The sequence below is a fragment of the Daucus carota genome, chromosome 5 (genome assembly GCF_001625215.2).
Source record: "Daucus carota subsp. sativus chromosome 5, DH1 v3.0, whole genome shotgun sequence".
NCBI lineage: Eukaryota > Viridiplantae > Streptophyta > Magnoliopsida > Apiales > Apiaceae > Daucus > Daucus carota.
Window position 1 is genome coordinate 5,867,322 of NC_030385.2, and position 15,571 is coordinate 5,882,892.

At 37.6% G+C, this 15,571-nt stretch overlaps 1 protein-coding gene across 1 annotated transcript; it reads left to right on the plus strand.

Annotated features, from left to right (window-relative positions):
- Nucleotides 1-1,258: 1,258 nt before the first annotated feature.
- LOC135152712 (uncharacterized) lies at nt 1,259-2,677 on the plus strand. The gene is made up of 5 exons (XM_064093786.1): nt 1,259-1,465; nt 1,584-1,787; nt 1,870-1,962; nt 2,144-2,257; nt 2,381-2,677. The coding sequence occupies exons 1-5, from the start codon at nt 1,259-1,261 to the stop codon at nt 2,675-2,677; spliced, it is 915 nt and encodes a 304-aa protein (XP_063949856.1).
- Nucleotides 2,678-15,571: the final 12,894 nt, after the last annotated feature.

Sequence of the window (15,571 nt, forward strand, 5' to 3'; positions counted from 1 at the left end):
ACTTAGTTGTTAAGTTGAAAGGACAAACGGCCATTATGCAGCAATCCAATGACAGAGACAAAGTTTCTCCGGATGGCGATGATGAATATATTCCGGAAAATGAGGACGAAGATGGTAGTGATGATACATCTGAGGTATAGATGTATTTAAAAATCTCTCTATTTTTTTTATTTATTGGTTTAATTAAATTAAGATAGTAGTGATGTGGTATTTAATTTGATGATAGTAGTGATGATAGTAGTATTTAATCTGAAGATAGTAGTGATGATAGCTGTTAAGTTTGATTGCTTCATTTATCGGGAAGGAGTGTTTGTGATGTAGTTTTTATTTATTGGTTTAATTAAATTAAGATATAAGGATATATTAATAAAATATAAATGGTTGATGATATATTAATCTGAACTGGTGTTAGTTATGGATATGTTACTCTCTATTTTATCCTTAGTGCTTTGGCATCACATTAAATTTGTCAACCTAATAATAAACTCCTAATAATTATAGAAAATGACTGTTGTGAAGAAAAAGAAGCTAATTCATGGCCCCCTTGGACCAAGAACTCGTTCGAGAGCTAATGTCACGGCTGAAACAGCTGCAACAGATAATGAACAACCGCAAGCTGGTAAAACATCTGGGAAGAAAATGACTAGTTCATTTAAGCCCCTGAAACCAACTTGCAGCAAAATTTTAAAATCAGCAAGCAATTCAGAACCATGTGGCACTGTAGCTTCTTATTTGGCACTGCGGGAACGTCAGAAGCAGGGTATCCCTCCTCCAACACCCGAGAATGTCGACACTTCTAATTTGGAAAATGTTGTTGAGGAAGAAACTGAATCAGGTAAAATAACGGGTAATTTAATATTTTCATGTCTAATTTGATGAAATTAATCATGTCTGTTTTCTGTTTGAGTTTTGAGATTTGTTGTGATGTGATTAGATTGAATTAGTTTTTGTCTTATTGGCCATCTGTTAATATCATGCATCGAATGTTAAATTAAGTTGGGTTTAATTTAGATTATGGAGCTTAGTGTGAAATTGTTGTTCAGTTGTTAACATCTGTAGGATCGGTGTGTTAGATATAATTAGATTATATGAAATTGTTGTTAAGTTGTTAAAATCTGTAGGCACATATATATTCTGTTTCATTATGTACTTTATTGATTAATTTCAAGATTAAAAAAAGTAGTAATTTAATTTTGTTTTTACTGTGTGCATGTAATATGAAGTACCAAAGCCCAGAAAATGGAGATGAAGGACAAAAATGGTTTCTGTTCACGCAAGGACACGTGATGAAAGACCTGTTATTTTTTTGAACAAAAAAAATGTACCTGTTGCGAGTAACCCAAAACTAACTAGAGAGCTGAGTAATTTTCTCGGGACACTTGCAAAGGACAATGTCTCGCTGACTTATGTCAACTGGAAAGTGGTTCCTGAACAACTGAAGAAGAAAATGTGGGACTATACTCGGGTAAATTCTATTGCCTAAAATCCTGACAAAAAGAATAATTCTATTGCCTAAACCTCATTTTCAATTATCTTTATGTTTACTCACTGAAATTATTGATTTTGAGTTAATTATATATTAGGACCATTATATTATTCCGAACGAAGCTGAGCATTGGGTTTACGAGACCATTAATAGATGCTGGAGGACTTACAAGTCTCGAATGAAGACCAAGCACTACACGCAGCATGCCACTGATAAGGAAAGGATGGAAAATAGGCCCAAGGATATTCCGCTCGAGGATTTTGAAATGTTGGTGAAGTACTGGGGAGACGAGTCAGTTAAGGTACATTACATACATTTTTTCAACATGGTTTTTGTGATTTGAAAGATCACCAGAACTGGACTGTGCAATATTTTTTTTACAGGTATTAGCGGATGATAACAAAGATCACTGCTCTTCATTAACTGACCCACACACTCTAGGTGCCAACAGTAGTGCAAAAGTTGGAGAGAAGTTGGTATGTGTCTCTCCTTGTTTTTTTTATGGATTTCATCTGAGATGTTTTTTTGCCTTAGTGATCCTGATTATTTAATTGTGTTGTTAAAATGCCCTCAAAATAATAGCTACTAACCTTTGTTATTGGATTTTGTGCATAACTATGAGCAAGGATAACCTTTTTTTTTTTTGCTTTATGATAGAAAAAAGGTGATCCTAATCTTGCCTCGCCATCAAAAGCTGATATATATCTGGAATCTCGTGAGCGAGAAGATGGCCGAAAATACAAGACTACAGCTGGATCGAAAAAAAGATGCGTAAGTACTTTATTTTTTTGTGGACAGTACAATAAATGCAAACCCAAATGCAAACCTGTAGACAGTTCTGTTGTATAATTCTATGGTAAACTTGATTAATATTTTACAAACTTTTTCTTGTAGAGAAAGAACAAGAAAGTGATGGAATCAGATTCGGCTCCTGCAGACACTTATTTGGATGATTTGACCACAAAGATCAGGGGAAAACTTGAGGTTGAATTGGAAGAAAAGGTTTCCAAGAAAGTCCAGGATAACTTGTCCATGATCCTCAAAAAGATGGCAGAGGCTAATCCCGGTCTGAATATGGACATCGGAGGAGTTGGTGCTACTATTGCAAGCGAGGATGATGAAAATGGTACACCATTCAGTGCCAGGACTGCCGGGACTGCAGGGACTTCCGGGACAGCCGGGACTTCTTAGCTTTTTATGTAATTAGTATGGACGAATATTTAATCTTGCCTTTAAATTGTGGGTTTACAACTTTTGGTACTTAGTTAAAATGGGGTTGCGGTTGATGTTTTGGTTGGGATTGTGTGGATTTTGGATTTGTTTGGTTGTTGGTACTGTTTTGGGCGAAGTGAATGGTAGAATTATCCTGGTGAAATGGTGTATAAAGATTACTTTGGTTGGGGAAATTGTATTTTGGTTGGTGGATTTGTTGGGTTGTTGATGGAATTATGGAATTTATTGTATTATGAAAAGTGTATTTCAGAATTTTTTCTATTTACTGTTACATTAGCTAGTATTATTACTGTTGCAGAAAACTAAATTGTGTCGCTTTTGCAAATTATAAGTGTTACATTAGACTAATAAAGTGTTACATTACCAACAAAAAAAATGGGAGTGGGTCCCGTTTGCTGATGTGGCATGTGGGACCCACAAATTCTATGACGTGGCTAGACCCACATGCTGACGTGGCCGGGTCCCACATGCTGACGTGGATGGGCCCCACATGCTGACGTGGCTGGGCCCCACATGCTGACGTGGCTGGGCCCCACATGCTGACGTGGCTGCCAGGGTGTCTGGGACCCACCTCTGTTGGCCCCACTTCTGTGGCCCCACCTTGTGGGACCCACATGCTTACGTGGCTGACACGTTGCGCAGACGTCACCTGGTGACGTGGCTTCCACTGTGGGTCCCACATTATGACGTGGTTGTCTACGTGACAGTCTATTCATGTGGGCCCCACCTGAGAATCTCACAAGCTGATGTAACACTGAATAACTGTTACGTTTGGTTAAATAAATGTTACTCTATATCTCTAACGTATTGCTTTTGGGTGTGTTACACTTGATATAACAAGTATTACATTAGATAGCAATGGTAGCACTAGCGGATGAAATGGTAAATTTGCGTTATATTAGCCCTATTGTAACATAAAACGTGTCTAAGGTAACAGATTTTGAGTGTCTTATTTGCCCATCTATGGCGTAGTGGTCTGAGGTGCATTATTTATCAATATTCTCTATAAAATGAGTTGTGTAGGATGGTAAAAGCATCATTTTGCTAGCTAGCTAGCTGTCTGTTTCTAATTAGATGAAAAGAAATCTGAATGTTTAGCTTCTTATCTTCTTAGCTTTTGTCAAAGAATATGAATGCCGCACCACCAAGTTGTATGTTGCCTTATTTAGACAAGGTAAACTTTCTATACCTAACAGTTTTTTTTTTCCTTTTGGCGGTTGCAGAGTTTACTTTTTTTTTTTTCATTTTTTCATGTAGAAAATTTGCAAGACTGCAGGGAATATTGCAAAGCCTATTATCTCTGAACAAATTCCGAAGTATATAATCGAGGCATAAGACCTTATGCATGGCTGTATGTAATGCCAAATAAAATAGTTCAGTATCACTTGCATATCATCCTTGTCTCTCAAAACAATAATAAAATAAAGAATTTACCGAAAAACATCTAAAAGCTATATAACTAGATTTTGACTGCCCATTCACCACTGTCAAACGTAAGCTCAAGACTCGCATAGCTAAGAACTTAACCATATGCGAAGGTCTATATCTTTGGCTTATATTATTATTTACTAAATGATATAAATAAAAGATGAATAAACCATAAGGATATCAGACAACAACCATTCTTTTAATTTTACTTATACAGTCCATCAACTTTTAATTTTGTCAAGGCAGTAGGTGCAAAGTTTAAAGCTGAGGTGCCTTCTTTTAGCATGTTTTTAACTAGATTTAGGACTCCTAGCATGGGCTTTAGTTTTGCTACATTTATCTACTTTATGTCGTATTCATTGTGGCCAGGATTACCATGCCCTTTATCTTAGACCAGCTTACCATGTCATGATAACAATATCCACCCAAAGGTACGTGAATAGAATATAAGACTCTTGACAATTTTTCGGAACTACAAGAACCTTTATATGGTGTGAATACAAAGTCATCTAATTGCTAACTATTAATATTTTCCTTTTCTAAAAGAATAAAGTTTTTAAATGATATGGCATTGGCTCACCAACAATTTTCAAGAAATCTAGTGATTAGTTTTCAAAAAAAGAAGAAGAAGAAATCTATTATTAGCGTGAATTCAAAACACATAAAATAATTATAATCATATGATTATAATAACTCAATACAATTTTATCTACGGGTATATGTAGATTTCAATAAAAAATATTAAGACCTTTTCACCGCCACTTCGGAATACTTGATTTGGCATAATGTTTACTATATTAATTAATAATAACTTCAAAACGATTATATTAATAAATTAAAAGTAGAACACAAAATAAAAGTATCAAATAAGGAAGTACATATAATGAGTTTGTTCATGGTGTCCATGCAGTTTAAAAACACTTACACAAAACTTAAGACAATTACTCCCTCCGTCCCCCTCATTTGTTTACATTGGGGGACGGGGGCTCGGCACACATTTTAATGCGCTCGTAAAACGTAGTTTGATAAATTATTTTGAACTTTTTTTTATTCTGAATAAAAATTTGATGTTTAATTTTTTATACAAAAAAGAAAATTTTTTGAAATAAGCTGTAGAACTATGTTTTATATGCGTCTTGAAATACGTGTCGAGCAGTTTGAAAAAATTGTAAACAAATGAGGGGGACAGAGGGAGTATGAAGAACGATAAAAGATTGGTACACCGATATATTGAACTCGCAAACCAAGAAAGCACGTGTACCATGATGTAACGATGAATATTAAGCATAGCCTTAGCCTCACTCTGCTCCAGCAACAAATTCTCACTAGCATACTTGTTCAAATGCTCTAACTACTGAGATCTTTTCTTTTGTCTCATTTTTTACAGTAAAGTAAATCTTTATACTATTTTTATAAAATCTTAATACATGTCATATCTTTCTTTAAGAATTTGGTCTTAAATATAGGTCTTAATCTGTGATTTTGTTCGGATTGTATTAATTATATTAGTTTGGTTCACTATAATTTAAATATTATTATATATTAAATTATTATCAATTAAATATATTATTTTAATATGATAACAAATTATATAGATTGGTTAAATATGATTAGATGTTTATAGTCAATCTACGCAACTTTAAGATGTTGGCTAAAATTATATACAACACCATTATTTTCACTAGAGTTCAATCTTTTTTACCTAATCTTCATAATTATTATTTATAACATGTATAAATTATTATCTTTAACTAAGAATTTTACAAAGTTCTAATTTTTACCTATGAAAAAGAGATCAATACTATTGAGATCTTTTCTTTTGTCTCATTTCTTACAGTAATGTAAATCTTAATACTATCTTTATAAGATCTTAATACATGTCATATCTTTCTTTAAGAACGTGGTCTTAAATATAAGTCTTAATCTGTGATTTTAGTTTTAGAATGGTACATTTATTAAATGTTATACGGAAAAATAATGGATACTAGCTTGAAGTAGGTTGAAACAAGGAGAGTATAGGTTGAAATAATGCGGTTGTGCTAGAAATTGAGTTTCTAACGGTTTGAATGCATTCATGAGTTTATTTATGTACCTTGCAGGAATGTTGTACCTTGTAAGAATGTATGTACTTAATTAGCAAATTGACGTGTAGTTGTGTAGGATGGTAAAAGCATCATTTTTCTAGCTAGCTACCTGTCTGTTTCTAATTAGATGAAAAGAAATCTGAATGTTTAGCTTCTTAGGTTGCTATATATGTTATGTAAATGGCCTCTTATGGGATAATGGTTATAAATATAATATTTGTAAAAAATAAATCATTATTTTCATAATTAAAAAAAATCAACCAAAGCCTTCTTTCGGGCTGGTTCTGGAGGATCTTCCCTTGCTCTTATCTCCTCTTGAGTGGTGACGACGATTCTGCTCGTGTGGCTTCCCAGTGTCTCTTGGCAACGACCACACCACTTCTTCCATGGAGTCCATGCGGGCGGAGACAGCTTTCGTGGTATTGGTGAAGGCGGCGAAGGTGTCGAAGATTTGGGTGTTGGACATCATGATGGGTGCCTGTATGGTCGTCAAGGGAGTATTGAGTAGGAATTGTTGATTGTCGGATGGTGGCGGTGGTGGCGCATCAGTAATCTCGATGACGGTTGGATCTACCTTAGCCTTCTGGTTCTCATCCATAACATCGTTCTTCATATCCTGAGACATCCTTCCTCCAATAGATGTCAAAAGCCCCTCCTTCTAGCGCCAATTATTAACGAAGGAATCTGGTGATAACAAGACTCGGGGAGGGTTGCTGGAACTTGTGGTGGATGATGACAGCGGACGACGGAGTATGGGTGGTGATTTTGGGTTTGGCTGAGATCGTTCGGGGAATCAGGGTTTCTCACAAGATCGAAGGAGCATTCGTTCTTGCAAGGGTTGTGACTTATCCCCAAACGATGTGCCTACGTACCCTATTTATAGGGATCAAGCCAGACGTAGTTCTTGGGGAACAAGTAACCTAATCAGAATAGGTTTCTCATTCCCTGGTTCTAGCGATGGGCCACCGCCATAGATCAGACGGATATGGGCTTCTGGAGCCCAGCCTCCTCCGAGGAGCATGCATGGAACTAGGTGGTGTGACACCCTCCAAATCCGGGTCATAGACTTGGGGTTCACACCACAATATAAACCTGTAAACAATAATAATATATGCAATGACCCTAAACATCCACGGACCGCTCCAGGTTATAGTATGAAACAAGCCACAACTTAAATTATATTACAATACATCGAATCCCAATCAATATCTTACAACTTACAAACCTTAACGCAGTGCTTACACACAAAAGATACTCAAAAGTTCATAATATCAGCAACTCCTAGCAAGGCTCTCCAACACTCATCCTGATACCTTAGCTTGATGACTAGTCTGCGGGTCCTCGCTAACAGTATTCTCTTTCTTCACTGGAAAAGAACATAAAGAATCGCAAGAATGAGCTTACAGCTCAGCAAGCAATATAAACAATAAACTGAAGTTCAACAATTATCAATGAGAATGAATCAGGATATCAAATCTCTTTTTAAAGCAGTGATTAGAATTGGATATTCATATTTTTATTTAAAAATCAAGGTTAGGCTGCTGATCAGTCACGCACTAACCCCGAGCCAGGTACATACCAAGCTCTATCACTGGATCCAAGGCACACATTGGCCTAATGACCACGAATCTGGTCTGACCACGAATCTGGTCCACATTTGTAAAACAATCCAAATGTTTAACAATATAATGAAATCAACAATATCTCAATAACCCAGAATCAATACCATTTGAACAGAAGCAATATTACCAAAACAGAATCATAATCGTTAAATCAGAATCATTATAACGAGGGTTGCAATATTTATCAAGATTAAAAGACAATTCAGAATTAGGTTCAAGTATCATCACAATATGTTCGAAGAATGGCTTGAAGTCGAAAGAAAGATTAAGTATATGGTGAAGACAATCTGGTGTTTGTAGAAGAAATAATGCAATTGAGATTGACTTAGGGTTCCAATTATGTTTATCTTAAAGGAAATTCAAGTGTTAGGGTGTATATGTGTGAACATTCTTCGAAAGAGTAATATAGGTATTTGGTAAGACATTGTATAATTTGGTGAAGTATTGTAGCATATAGGTTTGTACTGTTTGGTCATTTATGGATGAAAGAATATCAAGTAAATGATTTGTGTTTCCAGGTCTCAAAGAAATAGGTACAAGTTCAATTGAAATCAAAGTCAAGGTTCAGCTTGTAATTCAGGTGTCGAAAGGATTGAATAAGGTTTATCAATAATCAGGATCAATAGCACAATATATCAACAGATGTATTCTCAAATCTTTCCAGAACAACAACATTATATGCAGAACAGTAACTCAAGGAGTTTACAGAAGTACAAGTTGAGAATAGAGCACTTGCCTTATTCTGAAGCTTTACTTCTCTCTATAGCTTTTACTAATCAGAATCACTCCAATACTACTTGCTTTCCCTTTCTAAGCCTGTCCTTCTCTGATAATCACAATATTCATCTATCAATACTTAATCTCATATCATTCTATTTGTTTCATAGTCGAAACAAGCTTCTATCTACCCTTCGTTTCACTTAAATCCGACTTACGATTAAAAAGATACGAATAAAACAATCACACAATGTTCTCATAAGCATTTCACATATCAATCAAGTAACACATAGCACATAACACATAAGTTAATCAATAAAATAGCTTTTCAGAAAAGGTTTGGGGTTAAAATGATTTTTCTGGCATTTATTATGAATTTTTAAACATTTTTCGGAATAAAAACGGGTAAAAGAATCAAGTTATAACTGAATAAACAAGTCCAAATATTCGAAATAAGGTTTGAAATCACTTGAAATCGATTAACAAACCTTCAATGTACTTTAGAATAATTCTCTAAAGCTTGAAACTATTTTTCTGGATTTTTAAAACAATTAAAACAATTAAATCTAATTAATAAATCAATTAATAAATAATTAAAACAATTAATCAATTAATATTTAAATTAACTGACTAATTATAATAATTAATTACTAATTAAAATTAATTAATAAATTAATTTAGATTTGTTTTTGAATAAAGAAATAATTAAAAACTATTTTTGAAAATAATTAAATGATTTTCGAAATTAAAATAATTTAAATAAAACTGTTTTAAAAGTTTGGAAACTTCAGGGTTTGAAGTGTAAGAAAACAAAACTTAAGGGAGGGGTTAAACTGCAAAATTCGAAAGTGCAAGGTTTGCACTTCACCATCTCCAAAACCTCGGTGACCAAGCAGCAGTTATGCCGCCGGCCACCTCGGATCGCCGGAAACGGCGTTGCCACGCCCAGAATCCGTCCATACGGTGCAGATCGCATCTATGGACCACTGGGAATCCATCCCAGGCAGTAGAGGCGGCAGACAAGCGGCCGTTTGGCCGGAAAAGCCAAACGAAATCACCGCCGCCGCCGTGCACTACCAACTCCGGTGAGGTCGATTCCGACCTCCAACGCACAATTAATTAGCATGAAACGATTGCTTGTAATAAGATAAACATGCTCGTGGCTTCAATTTATACCCAGAATCAATGAATCAAAAAGTCCCAATTCCAATTGAAAATATTCAAACGCATATAAACCCTAATCTTCAATTTCGAACATAAAACTCAATTTTGAACATGTTATTGAACTCCAAATCATGCATATGATATACCAAAATGATCAGGAGAAGATTATCTACATCATGGAAACATAAAATCACATAAATCATATCATAATCAAAAAGCCCTAATTAAACCCTATTTGGTTCGAATTTAAAAAGTAAAATTACTTACAAACTGTGAATCTATGATAGTTTTTGATGCTGGATATGGATTCTACGCGTCGATACCTTCGTTTGGACTACTTGTATGCTTGATTCTGAGATCGATAACGCCTTCAAACCTTCGATTGAACTTCAAGAACGCGAAAAACGAATAACTAGTTTCTCTCGATTCTCGTGTATTGAAATGATAATTATGAAAAATAAACTAGTAATTATCCTATTTATAATTACAGATAACTGGCCCCCATTTGGATCATACCGGACATAAAATACACTTCTTAATCATTAGATATTAATAAAACTGGTCCGTTCGGGACCGATTTTAAAGATAAATATCAAATACACACATTACGAGAAACGTATGGGGCTCCGAGCTTTGTCTGGCACGAAGTACGAGAAATATAATGCTTTAGTCAAAATAATTTGGGGTTAAAAATATCCGGCGTACACGTTTATCGATACGGTAAAATAATAATAAAATATTCGTAAAATCATTCCGAAATCCTTTCACGTAAATCCGTACACCAGATTAGAAAAGTTAAAACACGAAAGTGGTTCAGAATGTCTCAAATAACAAACCAGCGAAATTTTCCCGGAAGCCCCCCGGGGTTTACTTATCGAGTAAACGGGTTTAAAATCAATTTAATAATAATATTTTATAATATACTTAATTAATCCTTAAATCAAATATCAAATCATATAATAATCCATAATTCGCCAAATGAGTGCCTAAATTCTCCATATTTTGATCTGATCATATAAAAATTATAATTTCACAAGTCATAACATACATAAACGATCATTCAACAAGTCACTTAACATATAATTCACAATTAATTCACATAATATTCACAGAATATTCGCATACTGGCATAAGCAAATACATGTCGAAATCCCGGATATTACAGGTGGGCTGACCAGCACTAGCCCACGTGGACCTCCCCAGACTCAGCTGTATGGGCTAGCCCTCCGTCCTCTCTTAGGGTGAGGCTGATGGTGGGCTTGTGATAAGTGGTATTTATACGCACTTATAGGCCTTCATTTCCACTTAAATTGGTTGGTTGTACTTAAGTGTTTAGTGTCTTTTGATGTGTTTTTATTGTTTTTCTGTGCAGGTCACGAGTTGAGGTGATGAAGTGATTTTCTATCATTTTAGGTTGGTTTTGGTGCATTATTTGCAAGAATAGAGAATTGTGGATTCCTCACGACTTGGGATTTTGTGGGTACATCTTCTACAAACCCTCACGAGAGCACACTCGTCCACTAGAGCTATCTAGGGGTTTAAAGGGCTTGTTGCATGTGCTAAATGCAACCGTGATCACCTACGGAAGTGGTACTAGAAGCGAGGAAGGACATACACGCGAGAACGAGCGAGAAACGAAGAAACAGGGCCACCAGTGCAGAAAGTAGCGCGCCCGCGCTACTTGTTAGCGCGCCCGCGCTACAGACTGCAACCACTAGCGCGCCTGCGCTAAGTTAGCGCGGCCGCGCCCAGCAGAACTTCCCCGGGCCGATTTTTACAGCTTTTTAGTGGATTTTCGCAGCGGTCGAGGCCCGTGTGACTTGGTCAATGTATTTTTATTTCTCGTGTGTAAAACCCTAGCCGTATAGAAGTAGTTTTAGTAGAGAATAATATCGTAATTTAGTTTATCATTCAAGCACATTATCAGTTTGTATTAGATCGTTCTTCGCGAGGAAGTGACAGTTTCAAGCGAGATCGTGAACGTCAAATCTGTAACGTGTGATCTTTATTATTAATTCAAGCATTTTTATTCCATTTAATTCTTGTCTTTTATTTATCATGTTTTCATTAGAACCCATGATGTCGATTAGTTCGATTATGAACTAACCGCCTTCATGGGATTCTAATGGATTTATCGATGTAGTTTAGTAACGAGATTGTTGGATTGATTTTGTGATGTACGTTGATTTCTTTGCATGAGCCGTACTTATTCTTCTTAGGAGAGTAGCTAACTTCTAAGTTGTTTGTTAATTCTTTCTGAAGCGAGAGTGGATGATTGAATTTAGAACCTTGCCATGTAAACATAGGATTATGTGAATGAAGCATAATTTGTGATAGACTTGAACTATTTTTATCACCCTGTGTAATCACGATAGACGACTTGTTATTAAACCTCTCTGCTTACACTACCGCTATAGAGATATAGGGTCTGAGCTTTGTTGGTGTCCATGAGATTTCTGTCTTAATTGCGGATTTTGATTGGTATGATATGTGTGCAACGAGAGTTGGCATGTATTACTTTCGTGTTGTCTGATTAGGATCAACAATCGCATGTTAATCAGTAATTTCAATTCTAGATGAATTCGATAATGAAATTAGAATCCCATGTGCTATCCTATTCTGAATTTGATTAGTAATTTTAGTTATTAGTATAAAAGAAACCATTCCTTGTTAATTGTCTTAGCAGTGATAATTGATCATACATTGTTGCATAGGTGCGTATTCTTAATTCACCAGTCTCTGTGGGAACGAACAAATATATTACTTATGATCACGTGCGCTTGCGTGTAGATTTCACCGAACAAGTTTTTGGCGCCGCTGCCGGGGACTCGGTGTTAATTAATTAGTTTATGTACTTGTCATCAGTGTGCATTAAAATTCACTGACTAGGATTCTATTCTCTTCTCACTTTTCTTCTTTTCTTTATTTCAGGTACGAGGATCGCGTTTATATTAACGAGTTCTCAACCCCGTCAGAAGCAATGAATTCATCTTTTTCTTCTGATTCTGAAACAATGGATTATGCTAGGACAGCAGTTGGTGAGGCGTCCCGTGAATTTTCTCGTTTGAAAATCGATGATAATCAGGCTGACACAATTGAACCAGCGATATCAGCCAGTGGTATTCGCATCAAGCCATCAATCATTCTTAAGCTGCAAGATACTATTCAATTCGGGGGTTCTGTTCTCGAAGACCCAAATCTGCATTTAAGGAAATTCGAGAAATTCATTACTGCATTGGATTTCAATATCGGACCTAAGGATCTGGTGAAGCTGAGACTCTTTCCATTCACGCTACGTGATGTAGCACGATCGTGGTTTCTAACTCTCTCGGCAAGCACTACTAATAGCTGGAACCAGTTGGAGAAAATATTCTGTACCAGGTTTTATCCTCTAATTAAAGTATCAGCTATCAGAAACACCGAAAGTAAATTCTCTCAATTCTCGGGAGAATATCTTTGTTTAGCTTGGGACCGATTCAAGAAGATTCTCGAAAATCTCGATGAAGATGGTATGCCTCCTGGAATGGCAATTCATTATTTCTACAGGGGTCTTAATGATCAATGTAGAGCAGAGTTAGACGTGGCAGCTGGAGGAAGCTTGTGGAGTAAAAGCTTCAATGATGCGTACGAACTGATAGAGAACCTGACTGCTGCTGAGCACAGAGACCTAAAGTGGAAAATTCCAAAAGAGGAAGAATCAGAGAATGATGAAGCGGTCGAAGTCACTCAGGAAAATCAGATGACTAATTGGCACAGAATTAGAGCTCACTCAGACTCAAATTTTAATGCATGTGGAGACACTTGTCCTCTACTCTCGGCCAATGCAAGTAACCAATCCGTAATTCAAACATCTGCTGATTCAACATTGAATGAAGCACAGTACCGAAGGATAATCAGGCGTATTGACGCAGTGGAAGAACGAATTGGTCGTTTTGCTGATATATTAACAGACTCTCTTGCTGAAGCATTCTTGGCACTAGATGTTAATATTACTTGGGATTCGTTTGGTTATGGAACGAGGTATCCTCCACAGGATACTTCGTCGGAATCGGATTAATTCTGGACTTCACGTCGAGCTAACGACGTTAAACAAGCGCTTCGTGGGAGGCAACCCACGCATTGGAACCACATTGTACCATTGTAAACCTCAAAAACACGAAAATCGAGAAAATCAGCCTCCGGGGTCAGACACTAGCGCGCCCGCGCTAGTGTCCAGCGCGCCCGCGCTAAGTTGCACAGCGCGCCTGCGCTACACTTAGCGCGGCCGCGCTACTGACTGCAGAGGCTGGCGAATTTTCTCCCAAAAATATTTTCTTTTCGTTTTTAAAAGCCCACAATCCTAATTTTGCATGCCTAGCCCGAAATACATCTTATTAAACCCTAACTCAGCTCTCCAATCCTTATATAAACACAAAACCCATCTCCAAATCCCATTATAATTCTTTAAACCCTAATATATATACACATCCATACACACAACCTTCATCCAATCTCTCAAACCCACTACACACAAATCTCTTGCAACTCTAAATCTCTACCAATGGCACCCAAAAGAGCCCGAAGATCACAAGGAACAAGCACCCAAGCCCCTACATCTAGCGATTCTTCCTCGATGGGTGAGGTTGAGTTTACTTCCGATGGAGCACGAACCGAGTTTCAACGGCTTATGAATAAGTCGTTAGTCAAGGAGAGGGGATTCTTACCCACGGCGGAAGATGGTGAGCTTTTGAACATGGTTCAAGAGCGGGGTTGGGAGTCTTTTTGCGAGGCTCCGGAGGCGGTTCCCTTGGCTATTATTCGAGAGTTTTATGCTAATGCCAAGGAGAATCGCGATGGATTCACGGTGGTGCGGGGAATCCGAGTTGATTATAGTGCGGAGGCGATCCGTAGAGTGATTGGGGGGCGTGCCAAGCGCCGTAATGAAGAAGATTGGGTTGTTGAGAGGATTGGGCGTGCCAAACGCCGGTTTGATGATGATCCGATTGATCTTGAGCGGTTGGTGTATGACATGTGTGTACCGGACATGCATTGGAAGATGACTGCACCTCCTTTGCCGGCACATGTTTCTTTTCCTGCAGCCGCTTTGAACCGGTATGCGAAGGCATGGAATGCCTTCATCTGTGCTAATATCATGCCATCTTCTCATGGGCATGAGGTGACAGTGGATAGAGCGATTCTGCTCTTTGGGATTGTCTCAGGCAAGTATATTGATCTGGGACATGTTATTCATCAGGGGATGCTGAGGTTCTTACGGGGAGGAACCACTGGTGCCATTCCATATGGCACAATTGTTACGAAGCTCTGTCGATCAAGCGGTGTTCGTTGGCCAGCCAACGAGCAACTACAGTTGCCGGGAACACCTATTGATCATTCGGCGATCAGTCGGATGACGGAGTGGGATGGAGGAGTTCCCCACCCTCGAGGCCTCGGGTACATATATGATGAGGTGCCAGGGGGACGTCCAGCATTTGTGAGGAGGGAGCAGCCTAGAGCTTCTGGAGCTGGTACTTCACAGACGGAGAGGAGCTCCGAACCGATGGGAGATGCTCATTATCGCCGCCTAGCGAGACGGATGGATACCATGCATGACATCCACCAGAGGTTTGCTTTTGACTTGACACAGGCTCTAGGTAGTGCTTTCCAGGCACAGGGGGTCACAGTTCAGTGGCCAGTATTCGGAGCAGGGATGCAGTATACTCCACCTGATTCACCTCCAGCAGAGGAGGGGGAGGACTCGGACTCCGAGTAGGTATGTGGGTGCTCTAGCCTTTTTATCACTTTCAATGGGGACATTGAAAATTTTAAGTTTGGGGGTGGTAATCTAAGGAAGAGCATAT